The sequence below is a fragment of the Acinonyx jubatus genome, chromosome B2 (assembly GCF_027475565.1).
Source record: "Acinonyx jubatus isolate Ajub_Pintada_27869175 chromosome B2, VMU_Ajub_asm_v1.0, whole genome shotgun sequence".
Classification (NCBI taxonomy): Eukaryota; Metazoa; Chordata; class Mammalia; order Carnivora; family Felidae; genus Acinonyx; species Acinonyx jubatus.
This window is the reverse complement of record NC_069385.1, coordinates 114,833,772-114,852,092: the sequence shown is the minus strand read 5'-3', so window position 1 is coordinate 114,852,092 and position 18,321 is coordinate 114,833,772. Positions and strand designations below refer to the sequence as shown.

At 52.7% G+C, this 18,321-nt stretch overlaps 1 protein-coding gene across 4 annotated transcripts in view; it reads right to left on the bottom strand.

Annotated features, from left to right (window-relative positions):
- Window positions 1-18,321, bottom strand: part of CPNE5 (copine 5) — a 94,394-nt gene that overhangs the window by 70,032 nt on the left and 6,041 nt on the right. For 3 of the 4 annotated variants that reach the window (XM_027057868.2, XM_027057867.2, XM_027057869.2), the window contains exons 2-3: window positions 8,630-8,670; window positions 7,815-7,861 (exon numbers count right to left, since the gene is read on the bottom strand). In XM_027057868.2, coding sequence (XP_026913669.1) covers window positions 7,815-7,861; window positions 8,630-8,670 — 88 coding nt within the window. Of the gene's footprint in view, window positions 1-7,814; window positions 7,862-7,967; window positions 8,284-8,629; window positions 8,671-18,321 lie in introns of those variants that run through there. The other variant, XM_053222877.1, reaches the window with a different exon arrangement.

Sequence of the window (18,321 nt, the reverse complement as noted above, 5' to 3'; positions counted from 1 at the left end):
AACGGGAAGGTGTGGAGAGAGACATGAATGGTTTGCAGTGCCGCACAAGCGCTCATAAGCGCTTGTAGGAACATGGCCGGGACCTCATGCCTTGGGGGTGGGCCTGGGCTTCTGACACCCTCCGGGCTCTCCTGCCAGCTGAGGCAGCCCGACCCTCACCAGTGCTGGAGCGTCGCCTCTCCGCCTGCCTCCAGTGAACCTTTCAGGCAAAAGCAGGTCCTGGTACCTCACTGAGCTTATAAGGACAAGCAGGTGAACAGGGGGCCGCATGCTAATATTAGATTAGAGTCTCACGTAACCATTAGACTATATGAAATTGCCAACTTTTTTTTTTTTTTCTTTTCAGATTTTCAAACTGCAAATCCATATGGTTCCCCTTAGCATGCTGGTGCATGTGGCAGAAATCAGCCTGAGTCCTGCTTTCATGGTTGCGTAGGCTCCGGTGTCGAGGTTGTGTGGAAGCAGAGCTGTGCCTGCACCCACCTCTGACTGTGGGAGGCTGCTGGCACCTGCCCCAAAGGCCTGACAGCTGTGGACAGATATCCGGGGTTAGGTGGCTTCACAGCACATTTGAATCCCAACCCTGCACCGATTAACAGAGTGGCCTTGCACGAGCCACTTCAACTTTTCCAGCCTCAGTTTCCCATCAGGGACGTGGGCCGATAGGATCTCCTCACGGGTGGTTGCAGCATTAGAGGTGAGCCAGCAGAGCACACGGCAGGGGCTCCCTCGGTGGCAGTTCCTCTCTTACAGCCATTTTTTAGGGTAGTCCGAGTGGGAGAGGCTCTAACTCCAGGCTAAGAAGTTGATGATGCTTTGGGGCACCCGGGTGGCTCAGTTGGTGGCATCCGATTCCTGATTTCGGCTCAGGTCATGATCTCACAGTTCGTGAGTTCGAGCCCCACATCGGGCTCTGTGCTGACAGTGCAGAGACTGCTTGGGATTCTCTCTCTCTCTCTCTCTCTCTCTCTCTCTCTCTCCTCCTCCTCTCTCCCTGCCCCTCCCTGGCACTCTCTCTCTCTCTCTCTCTCAAAATAAATACATAAACTTAAAAAAAACACTATGTTAAAAAAAAAAAAGGTTAATGTTTTGTTTCAGAGGCTTGGGAAACAGGTGAATTCCTGAACTGTGATTTTAAGAGCCATTGGAACCAGGAAAAAAAGCCCCTTTCTGTTCAGAAGGAGCTAAAGGGGAGAGAAAAAGTGCTGGCTGTCAGGGGTGAGCAAGGGGATGACCTTCAAGGCCAGAGCCAGAGAAGATCATGGGGCTGTGCAAGGGGGCAGGAGCCAGACAGGCCACCACTTAGAGAATCAGGGTTTTGTGGGCAGACTAAGAGGAGACACCCCCGGACAAACACCAAGGGAACAAAGGCATCAGCGGGGCAGAGAGTTGCCAGTGTAGGATGCTGCAATGCTGTCTGGGCTCGACACCATGATGAAGGCACCCCTGGGTCCACCCTTTCCTGGAAGAGCCCCTCCTGATGAAGGACCCTTCCCATACAAGGTTGAGATGTTTCCCTATAAGCCCTTCTCTTCCTGGAAGCCCTCACTCCGTGGAGCCAACTGGGTCCTGGGGTTCTAGGCTGAGGAGGGGACTTAGCCCACAGGGTCTCCAAATATAGCTGTTTCCACTATGACAGAGTGCCTGGGCGCTCAAGTTGGGCAATGGCACACTGCAGTTGATATTTCGAGGCATCTGCACAAGTGTGATGTTAGCTGGTCCTTCGAAGAAAGACTCCTGGCCCCATTTGACAGATGAGTAAGCTGAGACTAAGAAGATAAAGATCTCGCCCAGGTCACATAGTCAGAAATCTCAGAGCGGAGATGGGAATGCAGGGTTCCAGACGTCAAGTTCAGAGCCTCGTCTGACCAGGCACTGGACTGTTATTCACGAAGCACTTAGAAAACAGATCTATAAACACGGGATGGATTATAACCAGATTATGCAGATCCTTGGTGGCTGAACAGCCTACCTCAAAAAGCAACTAGAGAAACGAAGTCAATCTGGGAAAAGGTCTCCAGGGGAGGACCACAACGCTCTATCCCGTTCAACCCCGTATCGTTCGTGTGGACAGCAATGGCAGCCAACCCAGGACCTTGATCTTGACCAAATCAAGATGCTGAATGCACGATCGTAATTCAACATGATCTTCACAGCCATACAACAGACTGAACCTATCAAATGACAAATCTACGGAATAAATGAAGATAAATGTAAACTCTCACACTGAGGTTCAAAAATTCAATCGCGAAGTCTGAGCCGGGGGAATCCTGTCTGGAGAGCAGTTCGTGTGAAAAAGACACAAAAGCCCCACACTCAAGATGAAATCAGTCAGAAACACCGGCCAGAAAGGCTGGTGAAATACTAGACGGCACGACAGATGTACGACCCTCAGAAACAGACACAGAATCAGGGACCTGAAGCAGGAGCATGACCGTCTAGTTCAAGCCCCAGTGAGGAGGGAGCACACCCATGATGCTCTGGACTAGATAAGTTAAGTGGGTGCAGCAGGACACCCACTCTGGGAAGAATACTGATGAATGGACACGTGTTCCAGGGAGTGTGGCCAGACTGGAAAAGGGACATGAGACAGTGATAGAAAGAGGAAGTACGGATAGAAATAGTCACATTCTAAATCTGCCCAAAATATTGAGCTGTCCTCAAATATTGAGAGAAAGAGCACGTGCAAGAGAAAATCAACTTATTGTGTGCACCTAAGGAGGGTCGAATTTGGGATGAGTGGAATTCTGCCCTTTATATATAACTATTATAGTTTTTACCACGTCATGTTCTAGAAGTTACTTTCGCATTTAACCTCTGTGCTTCAGTTTCCTCCTCTGTGAAATGGGCCAATAATAATAATAGTAATAATACCTTCTGCATGGGGTTGTTGTGAGGATTTAGTTGCTAACTACTTAGAACCGTGCCCCGTGCAGCACTGTTATAGATGTGTTTGCTGTTAGCATTCTTATTGCTGTTACTGTCATTATCGCTATACCTTCCTGAATCAAAAATGAGCTTCTAGGGGCGCCTGGGTGGCTCAGTCCGTTGAGCGACCGACTTCGGCTCAGGTCATGATCTCACGGTTTGTGAGTTCGAGCCCCATGTCGGGGGTCTGTGCTGACAGCTTGGAGCCTGGAGACTGCTTTGGATTCTGTGTCTCCCTCTCTCTCTCTGCCCCTCCCCCACTCATGCTCTGTCTCTCTCTGTCTCAGAAATAAACATTAAAAAAAAAATTAAGAGGGGCGCCTGGGTAGCTCATTCAGTTGAGCATCTGACTTCAGTTCAGGTCATGATCTCACGGTTTGTGGGTTCAAGCCCCACGTCAGGCTCTGTGCTGACCGCTCAGAGCCTGGAGCCTGCTTCGGATTCTGTGTCTCCCTCTCTCTCTGTCCCTCCCCCGCTAGTGTTCTGTCTCTCTCTGTCTCTCAAAACTGAATAAAAAACGTTAAGAAAAATAAAAAAATAAGACAATTAAGAGGGGCGCCTGGGTGGCTCAGTCGGTTAAGCATCCGACTTCGGCTCAGGTCATGATCTCACGGTCCGTGAGTTCGAGCCCTGCGTCGGGCTCTGTGCTGACAGCTCAGAGCCTGGAGCCTGCTTCAGATTCTGTGTCTCCCTCTCTCTCTGACCCTCCCCCGTTCATGCTCTGTCTCTCTCTGTCTCAAAAATAAATAAACGTTAAAAAAAAAAATAAGAAAATGAGCTTCTCTGGTTGTAGACAGAGTTGTCTCGTGCCCCTTTGTGTCCCCAGCAATCTACCCTGGCACACAGTAGGTATCCACACATGCTTGTTGACATTTAGAGATGAACTGTCATTCCCAGCCAGTGTGAAATGTTCCAGGAACTGAGGTTGCTCAAAAATAGCGCTCTGGCAGGGATGTGTGGGTGTGGCCGCCAGAGCTCATGCCCCACAGGCGGTGTGGTTCGATCAGCGGGACACCCTAAGATTCTATAATACCATCTCCTCCTCTCCAAGGGGCCCTTGGCCAGGACAGCTGCCTGGCAAGTGAGGGGCAGGGATCACCTGCTCACACACGTTTTAAATGGGGAACTAAGAGGCGCTCCCTATGACGTCCCTGCTCCCGGTGAGAATGTTTCTGGGACCCTTCCTACCTGGTCATCCTGCCTTCCCTGGGACAGCCAGAAGGCCCTGGCAAACTCTGATGCAAGTAGTGCTCAATTTCCTCAGCTAAAATTACATCTGGAGTCAATTTTCATAAAATGCATTGACAGATTTAGGTTCTGGAAGATGGAGCTTTCTCAGAAGGCATTAAAATGACCCAAACGGTTAGGATCAGCTGCAACCCGGCAGCCAGGGGCTGAGAGCACAGCTTTCCTCCTTCCGCAGCCTTGTGGGAACCTGGGGTCTGGACCCTGCCTGGAGAGACTGCTGTGCCTGCGCTTGACTCCTCCCGGTCACTGGATGATTACCTCTCGGCCAAGGTTCCACTAACAGACGTTTTACAGTGAACCAACAGGTGGGAATCGGTTCCTGTTATGAACAAAAGCAGTCTGCCATCCTGGGGGCAGCTCCAGAGATAGATCTGGATGTTTCTTTAAACTTCCCATTCCTGATACTTTCCTCTGTGGGTCACAGAGAGAATTAGGCAAAGAAATAGGGCCTCAATATGTCTGAGTATGTCTCCCCTTCTCCAGCAATAGCTTGAAGCCTGTGTCCTGGGGTACCCAGCTGGCTGAACTCTGCCGCCATCACCCCTGAAGGCTGGGTATGGCGTTGACTGTCCACGGGGCGGCCTCCTTGATCTCTAGGGGCCCTCCTGCTCTGACATTCTGACCCCGTGACCCCAGCTGTCCCCAGCCTGACCGCCATGAGCTCCCTGAGTCGCCTCTTCCTGTACTTTGCCAGCCTCGCTCATCTGCTCGCTGTCCATTCTGGACTGTCTCCCTTTGCCCCTCTGGATCCACTCTCTTGGCCACCCTGCTCTGTGCCCGGGAGGCAGACCTGTGTGGACTGCGTCAACAGTCCCCTACCCTAGGTCTTCCAGTGGGGTGATACCGGGGGCCGGGGCGGGGAGGCACTGGCAGGAGAGCAGAGGGTGGAAAGAGAGTGAGGTTGCCCGGGGCCCCCACTCCTCCTAGGAAGTCCCCCTGGGGTTCTGCGTCCCCTCACCTCCTCAGGCCTTTAGTAGTAACAGCTTTCTGCTGTTGCCAGCCTCATGATTCGTCACCCCTCGCTGGTTTCCCTAAACCCCGAGGACTCCTTTATAAACAGCCCCTTATTAGCTCCTCCAGCTGCCCAGGACCTGGACTGACCTGCTCATTCCGGCCTCCCGCTGTGCCTTCCCTTCTACCACCATCTTTGCTGCTGGGCCCTTGTGCCGTGTCCCCCAGCTTGAGTGAAACCCTGCTCCTCCAGGTGGGTGCTCCCACCGCACTGGGGCCTAGCGCCCTGCCTCCACCACCTGAGGCCAGGCCTGCCCCTCTCTATAGAATGAGGGGGTGGAGCGGATGATCTGGAAGTTCCTTCTGACCCATGTTCTCCTCTGCTCTATGGCATGCACCCCTTAGCCTGATGGCTTGTGCTTAGTCACACTGGATTTTTAAAAGTCCAATGAGCTAGCAAAGTGCTTTAGCTAGGGGAATCTGGGTGGCTCAGCTGGTTGGGCGTCCGACTTCGGCTCAGGTCATGATCTCGCGGTTCGTGGGTTTGAGCCCCACATCAGGCTCTGTGCTGACAGCTCAGCGCTTGGAGTCCGCTTCCGATTCTGTGTCTCCCTCGCTCTCTGCCCCTCCCCCGCTCGCACTCTCTCAAAAATAAACAAACGTTTAAATAATTTTTTTAAATAAATAAATAAATGAAAGTCCAATGAGCCATCAAAGTGCTTTCGCTAGGGGCGCCTGGGTGGCTCAGTCAGCTGAGCATCCAACTTCCGCCCAGGTCATGATCTCGCAGTTCATGAGTTTGAGCCCTGCATCAGGCTCTGTGCTATCAGCACGGAGCCCACTTCGGATCTTCTGTCCATCTCTCTCTCTCTGCCCCTTCCCCATTTGTGCTGTCTCTCTCAAAAAATAAATAAATCTTTAAAAAAAAAAAAAAGTGCTGTAGCTAAACATGGTGTCCTGGCTGTAACTCTCTCTCTCCTCTGAACTCCCACTTTATTCCCACTGATACTTTTTTCTGTCACCGTTTCCTCTGTTGGGATTATTCACACATGTGAATCTCCCCTTCCAGGCTGCAAACTCCATAGTTCCAGCTTTTGGTGAGGCTCTATTTTTTTGACTATCTCCCTCTTTCCCCGCTGCACCTGATAGGTTGCCTGGGACACATAAATGCTTACCGTTGCAAATATTAACCGACTGGGGAGGGACCGGGTGGCCCTGAACGCTCTGGATGATGCCATACAAGGGTATTTACTGAGCAATGACTGCCCACCAGGCACATTACATCCCCATCTTGTTTCACCCGCTCTCACCACAGGCTTACCAGGTAGGTGTTATCCCCATATTACAGATGTAGAAACTGAGGCACAGAAAGGGTAAGCAACTTGCTCCAGATCCCGCCTCCAGAAAGGGCTGGAGCCAGGAACAAAGCACAGGGGTACCTGACACCAAGGCCTCCCACCTTTCCTCTGCTCCACCTGAGGGTGAGGGGATAACGCTACAAGGTGGACAGTCAGGGACCCTGACCCAAATGGAGACAAGTCTCAATTACTGAATGTAATTAATCGCTAGCAGGGCAGTGCCCTCAGGAAGAGGCCCGTCCAGACTTTTCCTGAATGAATCACTACGACATTAACACATTGCTGCTTTCTGTGAAGCTCGGCCAAAAGGCCTCAAAAGTAATTAGTTCACTTAAGTAGGCTAAACGTTCCCCCAAGCAATCTGGTTTACACTGTAATTGGCTTAGGGTCTCAGAGAGGGCGAAAAAGGTAAAGTTTAGCCCAGCCCCTGTGGAAATACTTCCCACACATTTTATGGATAAAATTCACCCCCTTCGGCCACTTGCTCCTGCCCCACACGGGGGCAGGGGTAGGAAGCAGGGCAGGTGACGCTCCGGCCAACTCGACAAGGAAGGAGGTTTGTTAATCAAGTCTGAGTTACTGAGGCTTTTACTGGCTAATCTCACGCTGGCCCTGTCGTCCAGGAGGGACTCCCCAGGTTCTTGGCAGAGCTTGGAAGGCAGACTAAAGAGTTCGGACTTGATTCAAAGCAGAGAAGAGTCACTGAAGGTTTCCAAGCAAGGGCATCACCTAACTGAATGATCACATTGGTCAGAAACCAAGGGAAGGCTGGTGTAGATGAGACATGGCGCCAGCTGCTATGTCCATGTCTTAGGCCACCACACGAGATCTTTCTTTCTTATTGGGCCTGGATTCCCTCTGTCTCCCCCTCAGACTGGGGCTCCCTGAGGACAGGGCTGCATCTCCCCCCTCAGACTGGGGCTCCCTGAGGGCAGGGCTGCGTCTCCCCCCTCAGACTGGGGCTCCCTGAGGGCAGGGCTGCGTCTCCCCCCTCAGACTGGGCCTCCCTGAGGGCAGGGCTGCATCTCCCCCCTCAGACTGGGGCTCCCTGAGGGCAGGGCTATGTCTCCCCCCTCAGACTGGGGCTCCCTGAGGGCAGGGCTGTCTCCCCCTCAGACTGGCACACAGAGGGCAGGAACTTTTCCCTCCACCATGTTTCTTCTTGCCATAGCAGGGACAAAACTCCATGCTCTTCAAGCCTTGCTATCCTTCCCAGGGGCTCAGATGCTGCGCTCCCAAACACATCAGGTGGGATGTCTCCAGAGTTAGACAAACAGACACATAATGAGGGCCAGGCGATGTTTCCAGGGTGGGGAAGGGGCCACCTACCTCCCGCCACTGCTTGTTCTCCATCCCTTGAGTATACATGACACATACTGTGGGGAAAGGAGAAAAACAGGGTTAAGACCCCAGGCCAAGAGGAAGGTGGGGGCCCCAGATGGGGACAGCTCTGGAGGGGGAGGCATCTCAGGAGACTCTGACCTGGGTCGCACCGTTTACGTCTGGAGCCGGGGTGGGGGTGGTCAGCTTGGAGAAGGGGCCTAGAACATAAGCATGTCTGGGAGAGGCACCCTTTTGGAGGAGGTTAGGCCAGAACGTGATGGAGGGCACATGGAGGACTGAGTCGCAGAGACGGGAGAGGACATCTGCATCCTTTCAGACCCCAAGGCAGTCTCATGAGGCCTTGTACCATCACCAGCCCCACCTCACTGATGGGCACGCTGCGGCTCAGAGGCGGCCAATGACCTGTCTGAGATCATACAGTTGACTGGCATTGCTCAGGGCTAGCTCCCTGGACTGCAAAATCAGCGCTCATCCCCACCCCTCCCCGCCCCAGACCACAGCCAGTTGGGGCTCTAAAATATACCGGTCTCCCTGGGACCAAGAACTCCTGGCCTCAGACACCCCGATCCCTGCCAACCCCCTTGGTCGTGTGGAATCTTCACCAGTTCCTGCAGGCTGGGAAGGGTCAGACTCTCCAGCTCTCCTCCAGACAGTATCAGTAAAACACTAAACAGCCTGGATGCACCCGGAGTGGTGCCTGGCACATAACACGCAGGAAGGGCTCCAGGGTCGGCCGCCGCAATCGGTCGGAATGTCGTTGCTGTTGTTGTTACTGTTATTATGGTCAGAGCAGGACTTACGTGGATCGGACTTGGAAAACATGTCTTTGTCCAAAAGGTTCCTGAAAGAGCGGGGAGAGAAGAAGAGTTAGCACAGCCAGAGAGGAGGCTCTCAGGGGATTCAGGCCGATGTGAGACGCAGAGGCTGCCTCAGGCCCGCTGCAGGCAAAACCGGAAGAGAAGACGGCTCCTTCAGGACAAGATCATTAGGTGCTCATTAAAACCGGCATAGGGCGGGCGGGCCCTGGAGGTCCCTCAGCTCAGCTTCCTAAGGAGCGGGGCTCCCCACCTCCCACCCCAACCAGCCACACACACTCTGGGTACCCTGGATCCCGCAGGACCTCACTCTTGAGCCAAACCTCACTCTGCCCAATGTCTTAGCCTGTTCCAGAAATTCTCCTGTCACCTACCTCAAATAAATAAATAAAGTAAAATCCAGCAAACAAAACTTAGCCACCTTGTGTCCCATTCTCTGAGGGCTCTAGTTACAGCCAGTTTATTCAACCCTCTCATCTATGCCGATAGATTAATGATACTTGGCGCCATGGGATACAGACTCATTTGAACAGGGTCCCCGGAAGCTAACACATGGCCCTGATAATCAGACTTGAAGGCACTACAGCAGGACGATGGACACATCTGGGGACCGAGAGGTCCTGAACGGGTGGCGAGCCCCTCCTGCCCCGCTTCCGTGCTATCACACGCTCTTGAACCCCAGTGATGGATGCTAAGTGTCCTGTAAATTCGCTCCCAATTCACACGGCTGCCCTGCGAGGTCAGTACCGGGTAGGCATCATCCCATTGGACAGATGCGGAAGCGGAGGCACAGAAGGATCAGGCAAGGGTATGTCCTGAACATCTGTGTCCCTCACTCTATAGTGACCTGCTGCTGTCAGGAAGCAACACAGCCCACTGGAAACTCAGTTTCTGGCTGGGATGTGACTCGGCTTCTCTGAGCCTCTGTTTCCTCACCTGTACAATGGAGACAATAGAACCAGTCCTGAAGATTGCTGATGCCTTACCCTATCTCCTCAGCCCTTCTAGCTCCTGTACACACCCACGGTTTCCTCCGGCATCTGCTTCTCTCCCAAGGGCCTTCTCTGGCAAGCCAGCTGCAAATTACCAGGAAGTGTATGCTCCCCAGGTCAGCCCTCAACCAATGATGGGCAGGACTTGGGGGTAAATACCCAGTTCTTCTTTGCTCTCCCCACCCCCCAATGCCAGGCAGATCCCAGGAGTGCTCCCAAGTCTGCAGTGGGGACCGAGTCCCAGAAGCCCAGTGGGCGACCTCCTCATCAAAGACCTTGTTGACTCGTGTAAGGGCCCCCACCCCCACCCCTGGAAGACTTCTGTGAGCCCTCCTGCCTCTGCAAGCTACTGTTCCTTCCTACACTACCCTAAAGTAAGCCTGCCCGGGGCGCCTGGGTGGCTCAGTCGGTTGAACGTCTGACTTCAGCTCAGGTCATGATCTCGTGATTCCTGAGTTCAAGCCCCACATCGGGCTCGTTGCTGTCAGCACAAAGCCTGCCTCAGATCTTCTGTCCCCCTCTCGCCACCCCTCCCCCACTTGCACTGTCTCGACGATAAATAAAACATTATAAAATAAATAAAGTAAACTCTGGCCTTGCCAGCCATCTTAGCCTTGTCCCACCTCCCTTCCAGATGTCCCCAGGGGTCTTCTCACCCTGTCCCTCCACTCCTTCCATGAACTCCTTTCTCAGAAAGGAGAAACCATAGACACCGGTCCGTGTGGCTTCCTGACCCCCAAATCCAACTGTCAGAATATGGAGCCCTCTGGGTCATCTGTTCCGTCTTCTCCTAGGAGGGGAGAATGAAACCCAAGGAGCGGCAGGGAATAGGCAGTGGTAGAGCCAGAAAGATCTAGAAGAAGGCCTTACCCTGGGTCACTGTCACCAAAGCCATCAGGAGTGGCAGTCTATCTGGGCAATTTGACCCCACAGTCAATGCCAAAGGTGGGAGGTGGGAGCCAAAGTCCAGCTGATGAATGGACAGATGCAGTGGCAACCAGGTGCCAGCACATGGCACCCCTGCTGTTGGGGAGGCCCCAGATCACGCTCATGAATCCCCAAGACTCCCAGAGATGCCCTTGAGAGAGGGATCCCCAGATCCCCACCCTCTGTTCCAGCCTTCATTCAGGGGCCTCTTCCCTAAAGGCCGCTGCAAACACCCACCCACACCCACACCCCCTCTGCTGGTCTCCACCACTCCTGCACCAGATCTGCTCCGGGACAGCTGTCACTTTGGACATCATCTGATAAACCTCCCAGCCCACCGCAGTGAGCACCAGATGAAATGATGAAAGGCAGCCCTGAAGGGGGCAGGGGGAGTACAGGTAAGACATCACTTTTAAGTACATGCATCCACACCAACGTGGGCTGACCACCTCCTCCTGCAGTGTGCTAGGTTTGGGGGCAGAAGGGTCTATCTTGATTTCAGCAAAGGGCAAAATGCCTTCACACCAAAGATGAGACTCTACAGTGGGCAGAACATGAGGCATGGTGAGGAGTGATAAAGAGGGTTGTGGGGGGGGGGGGGCAGGACTTTATTAAAGAGAGTGCTGGAATTTATCTTTGAATTCCATAATGAAATTCTATAATTGCACAAAACCTTAGAATGTTCAAGCTAGAAGAGACCTGAGGTCACCTTTTCCAATTCCTTTATAAATCAGGAATATGAGACTCTGAGAAAGGGCATCTCATTTCTCTAAGGTCTGGGTCTCCTCCAAACTTGGGTCTGGAACTCAGGTTTTGTCACATCTAGACTAGTAAGATGCTCGATTTCAGCGCGCGTGTGTGTGTGCATGCGTGTGTGACAGACAGACAGAGACGGAGAGACAGAGAGAGACAAAAAGATACAGAGAGATAGAGACAGAAAAGGAAGGACACAGAGACAGAGACAGAGGTGGCTCTGCCCATGTTCCCACCTAGACTGAGAAATAGAACCAGTCATGTAGCTTTAGTGGCTCCCTGCCCTGTAACCTCTGGACTCTCACGGAGCCCTGGGGCTTGGGTTAGCCTGACCCGGACACCCGAGGATGACAAAAACCCTTGTCCAATTCCTATCTGTCCTTGATTTTGCCTTCCCTGAACAGGCACTGACCAACAACCATCTCCTCTCCCCTCCCCAGAGCTCTCTTGGGCCTGTAGTGTGCAGCCCCTGACTTGTAGGGCCCCATATACTCAGCACACCCTGGGCTGCAAAATGAGGGACACATCTATCTCCCACACTGGCTGGGTGCTCCTCCATGCTAGGGACCCCACCTCTGCTGCAGACCAGCCCAGCATGTGACTCAGAGCAGGGTGCTGGCAAATTTGGATGAAGGAAGACCAAGAGGAATGGCCACATGGGTAAGGCTCTTGTCTCCCCACCCGCATGGCGTCTGCTCAGTCAGGACCGGCCCCTAGACTCTCTTTTAACTGTACGGCCTAGTGGTTAAGTGCGTGGGCGGCAGGCAGACAAGCGGGGTTCACATTCCAGCTCTGGACAAGTTTCTTGCCTTCCTTGTGTCTCAATGTCTCCACTTATAAAGGAGGGCTAAACTGGTTCCTCCCTCAGGACTGCTCTGGAGCACCTGGGCCTAGTGAGGCTGCTCAGAGGGTCAGTCATCATTGGCTCAGGGCTGAACAGAGCGGCCAATCTCCTGGCGGGTGTTCAGGTTCATTTGGCGAAAAAGAGAGACACAGGATGGGCGACACGAGCCACCTCCACCCTCACCTGACCAAGGAAGCCCACCCCCAACACATATACTCCCAGCACCCCATTGTATGTGTTGAATCTCCTACTGGCTAACAGCAGCCCCACTCACCCCAGCCTCAGGCCCCTTCTTGGCCTCCCCACCTTCCCTCCCACTCAGCTTAAGGCCCCTCTGCCCCTTTACCTAAGTCCCTGCACCCTACACCCCTCTCTGATCCCTTACATCATCCACAATTGCCCCTATCTGTACCTGACCCCAAGGGCCTGTCCTAACAGAAGCCTCAGGGCCCGCTGAGCCAACTCTCATGGCCTTGAAATGGTGGCTTCCCCACACGAGCCATGAGCCTCTCACTTCCTGGGACTCACCCCTGCCCCCTCTTGTAAAAAGGCAGATTCTTGGGCCCTAGGCCCAGAGCCCGGTTTCTGCTGGTCTGGATGGGCTCCTGGAAGTCATGTTTCAACTATCTTCCCCACCACACACACCCACACCCACACACCATGTTTCTGATGGCAGCAGTCCAAACACTGCATGCTGGGACACTGGGGTCTTTAGGGCCTCAGCTTCCCCCACCGCAACCCTGTACACAGACACAGTGCTTGAAAGCTGTCACGTGACCCTCACCCCGAGGCACCGAGGACTCGCAGGCTGAGGGACAGCGACTGACTTGCCCACAGACACAGCCGGTGAGAAGCAGGGTGGAAGGAGACCAGGTCTGGCCTGAAGCAGGGCCCCGACCACAGGGCTCGGCCACACCAGACCATAAGTGCTTTTTCTCCACCTTCCGTCTTGGGAGAGCTCAAAGAGAAATTCTTTCCAACAGGCAAAAGGTGTTTTTTTCCCCAAAACAGCATAAAACCCTTCAGCTGCCCGCACAGCAGCCTGGAGCTTAGCTTCTTTTGTTCCTGAAGTCAAGGCTGGGGAAGGAGCCCAGGGCCCCTTTCCTCCCTCCTCTCCCCCAAGGAATCGTTTTCGATTCGGTGGCAGCCAGAAAAAACAACTATGCACTGAGTGGTGAGGTCAGAAGTCTCCAAAGCCCCAGCAAAGGGAGAGAGCACTGAAGGCGGAAATAGGACCTCTTACCTGGTGCCAAAGAAGGGAGCCTGAGGGTACCACCCTCCCATCTGTGAGACTTAAAACAGTAGGGAGTATAGGCTGGGACTCTCCAGTCAGAGAGAGGAGGAGATACAGCCCTGTCCTCAGGGATACCCAGTCTGAGGGGGGAGACACAGCCCTGCCTTAAGGGAGCCCCAGTTTGAGGGGGGGGGGAGACATAGTCCTGCCTTCGGGGAGCTCCAATTTGAGGGGGGAGACACAGCCCTGCCTTTGGGGAGCCCCAGTCTGAGGGGGGAGACATAGTCCTGCCCTCAGAGCGCCCCAGGCCAAGGAGGGGAAATACAACCTGCCCTCAGGAGGTCCCAGTCTGAGGGGAGGGAGACACAGCCTTGTTCTCAGGAACCCCAGTCTGATGGGGAGACATAGCCTTGCCTTAGGGAGTCCAAGTCTGAGGGGAGACACAGCCCTGTCTCAGGGAGCCCCAATCTGAGGGGGAGACACAGCCCTGCCCTCAGGGAGCCCCAGTCTGAGAGGGAGACACATTTGCTCTTGAGCTGAGTTGCTGGGTAAACTGACCATCACACATCCCTCGTTGTCTCTAAGCGAAGCCCATAAATGCTGTATAGATGCTCTGAGCAATGACTCCAGCTACAGCATAGTGGGAAACACATTAAGAGCACTCACCCTCAGCTTTTCCTGGACCAGGAGTCCCCACGGACCCCCTGAAACTGGAAGGAAAACATGGCATATTGGTACATTTGGATGCGTTCTTTTTGGAGAGCTGTCATCAGATTCCCAAAGAGGTTCCTGAGGCTAAAAGAGTTACAAAAACTTGGTTCATCTTTTCCCCAGCAACTCTCCCTAAGCATCCTTCCAATGTCTGGCAAGAGGTGGGGAGCACAGAGAGCAGATGTGGAGCTTCACTGCTCAGTCCAAAACTCAGTTCTGCCCTTTACTAGGTGGATGACCTCACTTAACCTCCCTGTGCCTCAGTATCCCCATCTGTAAAGTGGGGATAACAAGAGTCCCTCTCTCCTTGGGATTTTCTGAGAATTAACAGAGCTCACAGATGCAGAACAGTTAGAAGAGTGTCTAACGTTGTAGTAAGCTGCAATTCGGTGCCTGGAATTCAATGGGTGCTCGCTAAAGGCCTGTGGAGAATGAAGTAGGATCTCTAGGGACGCCTCATGCTCTGCCCCCCTAAATGGGCTGCAGCAGGACTTTGAGCCCCTGCATGCTCACCACTGCCCAATACGGCTGCACGGCCTTCCTTAACGGAGAGCAGACTGGGGACACATGAGCCACCATCGGGGAGAAACAGGAATCTCGAGAAGATCCACAGAGATCCCTGGCCCCGAAGAGCCTCCCAGCAACACCCCATTTCTCTGCGGAGCAATTCGACCCCAAACATCTGGCCCATACCCCAGGCAGGCGAAGAGGGTGGGAGCTGGCAGACATTAATCACAGAGACAGTCTGCTCCGAGTGCTTAACCTATGACACCCTATTCACCCTCCGTATCAAATGCCAGGAAGTGGACGTGGCCTCCTTCTAGAGGCCAGGGTGCCGGGGATGAGAGAGGTGCCCAGTGTCACCCAACTTGCCAGGGAACACGCTGAGCTTGAAGTCTGACGCCCAAACCCAGCTACAGGTGCCACGGGGAGTGTCTGCATTTCCAAACCCAGGGCCACCCCAAACCCCATCCTGGCCAGCAGTGCCCCCTCCCCTTCTTACTCTCCCCTGTGTCCTGCCCTGGCTCTCAGCAGGGCTGCTTCCAAAGGAATGGCTGGAGAGAACTGGAGGGCTTTCTGTCTCCTCCTGCCCTGCTCTCCGTCCACACACACAGAAGGAATCCAAGAAAAGAAGAGGAGGGAGCTGGGGAAGAAAGGGACGTTGGCACCCAGCCCTTGGCACTTGCCCATCTCCCCCTTTGAGATCCCGCTCCTCACCCGCGTGCACTGTTTCCCTGCCAAGCCACCTCACCAAGGTCTAAAAAGCAATTTGCACACGGCTTAAAGAGCTCTCCTTCCTGGGGCTATTTGCATTATTATTATGACTATTATTAATTACTGCAATAATTGTCCCTCCCATGCTGTGTGGCCAAAGGAAGAGAGCCTGAGTTCTGGCCTCAGAGGCATCCACGCTGGAATCTCCACACGGCCACGTGGTAATTCTGTGACTCTGGACAAGCTACTGACCCTCAGTTTCCTCATCTGCGTATGGGGTCACATACCTGCCTTCTGCAGTTGTGAAACCAATAGCTTAAAATAGGAAGGCAGGAAGCACGTTGACTCCTCGCTCCCTTATGCCCCCTCCGGTCCTATTCGTCGTCTTAAAGGTTTCTACTTCAAAAACACACTCCAAACCCCACACCACCATCAGCATTGTCTCTCGCTCGCTCGCTCGGATGTGGCAGTAGCTTCCTGCCTAGCAGTGTGCTTCAGTCCCTGCCCCCGTCGTCACAGCAACCAGAGAAAAGTTTTTTTAGAAAATGTATCAGATCACATTACTCCCGGTTAACCACCCGACACCCCCCAGGTGCTGTTAAAATACCCAACCCCTTCGAGCTGGTCACAAGGCCATGACCCACATCCCCCATTTCCCCTCTAAGCTCGGCTTTCTTCCCTCCCCATCTCCCACACCGCTCCAGCTACACTGGCCTCTCTGCAGTTTTGAGAGCATACCAAGGTCTCTTCTGCCACCTGGCCTTTGCACTTGCCGTTCTACCCCTCTGAATCACCTTCCCTACGGTTCCTTCCCCAGTTGGCTTTCTCATCCTTTGGCTCTCAGCTCGATGTTACCCGCTCATCCTGTCTGTAGCGTCCCCAACAACCACAGACTTATTTGCAGAACACCTATCTCTATCAGACATTACTGGCTTAATAAAAAAATGTATATATTTGTTATAATCCCCCTCCCCACCCCCCCACACACAGATCACTGTGAGTTCAACAAGAGAGTTTGTCTATCTTGTTCACCACTATATCCTCAGCACTTCAAACTCAAGACTCGAGGTACCTGGGTGGCTCAGTCGGTTAAGTGTCTGACTCCTGGTTTTGGGTCAGGTCGTGATCTCATGGTTTGTGGACACGAGCCCTGCATCGGGCTCTGTGCTGACAGCACGGAGCTTGCTTGGGATTCTTTCTCTCCCCCCTCTCTCTGCCCCTCCCCCTGGCCTCTCTCTCTCTCTCTCAAAATAAAATAAATAAAAACTACTCAGACTCAATAGCAAATGAGGATCAGTACCAATTGTTGAACAAATGAATGTTTCAGTAGTGTTCAGTTATTGGTACCTATTACCATTATTAATTTTATTTAGTACATCCCAGTTTATTTTTTTTTTAATTTTTTTTTTCAACGTTTATTTATTTTTGGGACAGAGAGAGACAGAGCATGAACGGGGGAGGGGCAGAGAGAGAGGGAGACACAGAATCGGAAACAGGCTCCAGGCTCTGAGCCATCAGCCCAGAGCCTGACGCGGGGCTCGAACTCCCGGACCGCGAGATCGTGACCTGGCTGAAGTCGGACGCTTAACCGACTGCGCCACCCAGGCGGCCCAGTACATCCCAGTTTACACGGAACTTCACAAATATAATCTCGTTTGTCTTTATAACAATCTTATAGAACGTGGACAGGACCAATATTTCTCCCCATTTAACAGATGGAAAGACTGAGGCTAGAGAACTTAACTGAGCCGGCTTGAGATTGTGGAGAGGGTAAGCCAGGAACCGCATTGACTTTCAGTGTCCTGCCCAGGATTCTTCAAGATCCAAAGGCATAAAGCTCTCCTATTGGGACCTGCAGGCACTATGCTGGGCCACCAGAAGTGAGCAGTATTAGAGGACGGAGCCATCTTGCAATGTTTTGCCCAGGAATGTTTGCCAACTTATCACACTAAGTTTTCAGGGTGTTTTTTTTTGTTTTTTGTTTTTTTTTTTTTCTTGCCCAGGAAACTGTCAAGAACAGAGATAGTCAGGGGTCTGGCCAAGCTGTGCTTGGAGAATCAGTCCCCAGTCACCTAACACAGGCTGTCCACTGACTGCAGGAAAATCTAAGGAGCTAGTCCTCAGAGACACCAAACTCCAAGTACCCCCAGGGAGCTCAGGTAACATATGGATCACTTGGAAAGCCTCCTGTGGCAGAGGTCATGGCTGTCCACCCAGCAAGCATTCCTCACTCTCTTCCTGCTAACAGAATCCACAATGGTTGAGGTATCTGATAGAAACACCCGAAATCCTAGAAGGTAGATTCTTATCCCTTGTTGCTATCAACTGAATTGTGTACCTCCTAAAATGTATATATTGAAACACTAATCCTCAATGTGATGGTATTTGGAGATTGGCCTTCGGATGGTAATTAGGGTTATGGGGGTGGGGCGCTCGTGATGGCATTAGTGTCCTTATGAGAAAAGATACCAGAGAGCTTGCTCTCTCTTTCTCTGCCACGTGAGAACACAGTGAGAAGGTGGCCATCTGAAGTCAGGAAGAGAGTCCTCCCCAGAACCCAACTATGCTGATCTCAGACTAACATCCTCAATGGTGGGAAATAAATTTCTGTTGTTTAAACCACCCAGTCTATAGTATTTGGTTATGGCAGCCCATGCTAACTAATATGCTAGTCCTCTAGAGGAGGACGTGAGACCTAGCTTTAGCCACTGAAATAGAAGGGGAAGTCTGGTGAGATTTGGGGAAGGATTGTGCTTTTCAGATAAAAGAACTTGTGAAACAGAGGCCTTTGGCCCCATGCCTTGCTTCCTATCTTTGGATGTGGGTGTGATGCCTGGAACAGGTGCAGCCATTTTGTAACAAGGAGGTCCACCATTTGGATGGCAGCAGAGTAGAAAGATAGCTGGGTTCTTGGTAGCAAAGTGAGCTGACAAACGTGCACTGAGATAACCTACCTCCAGACTCACTGTGATCTGACAAAAAATATATATATTTGGGGTTT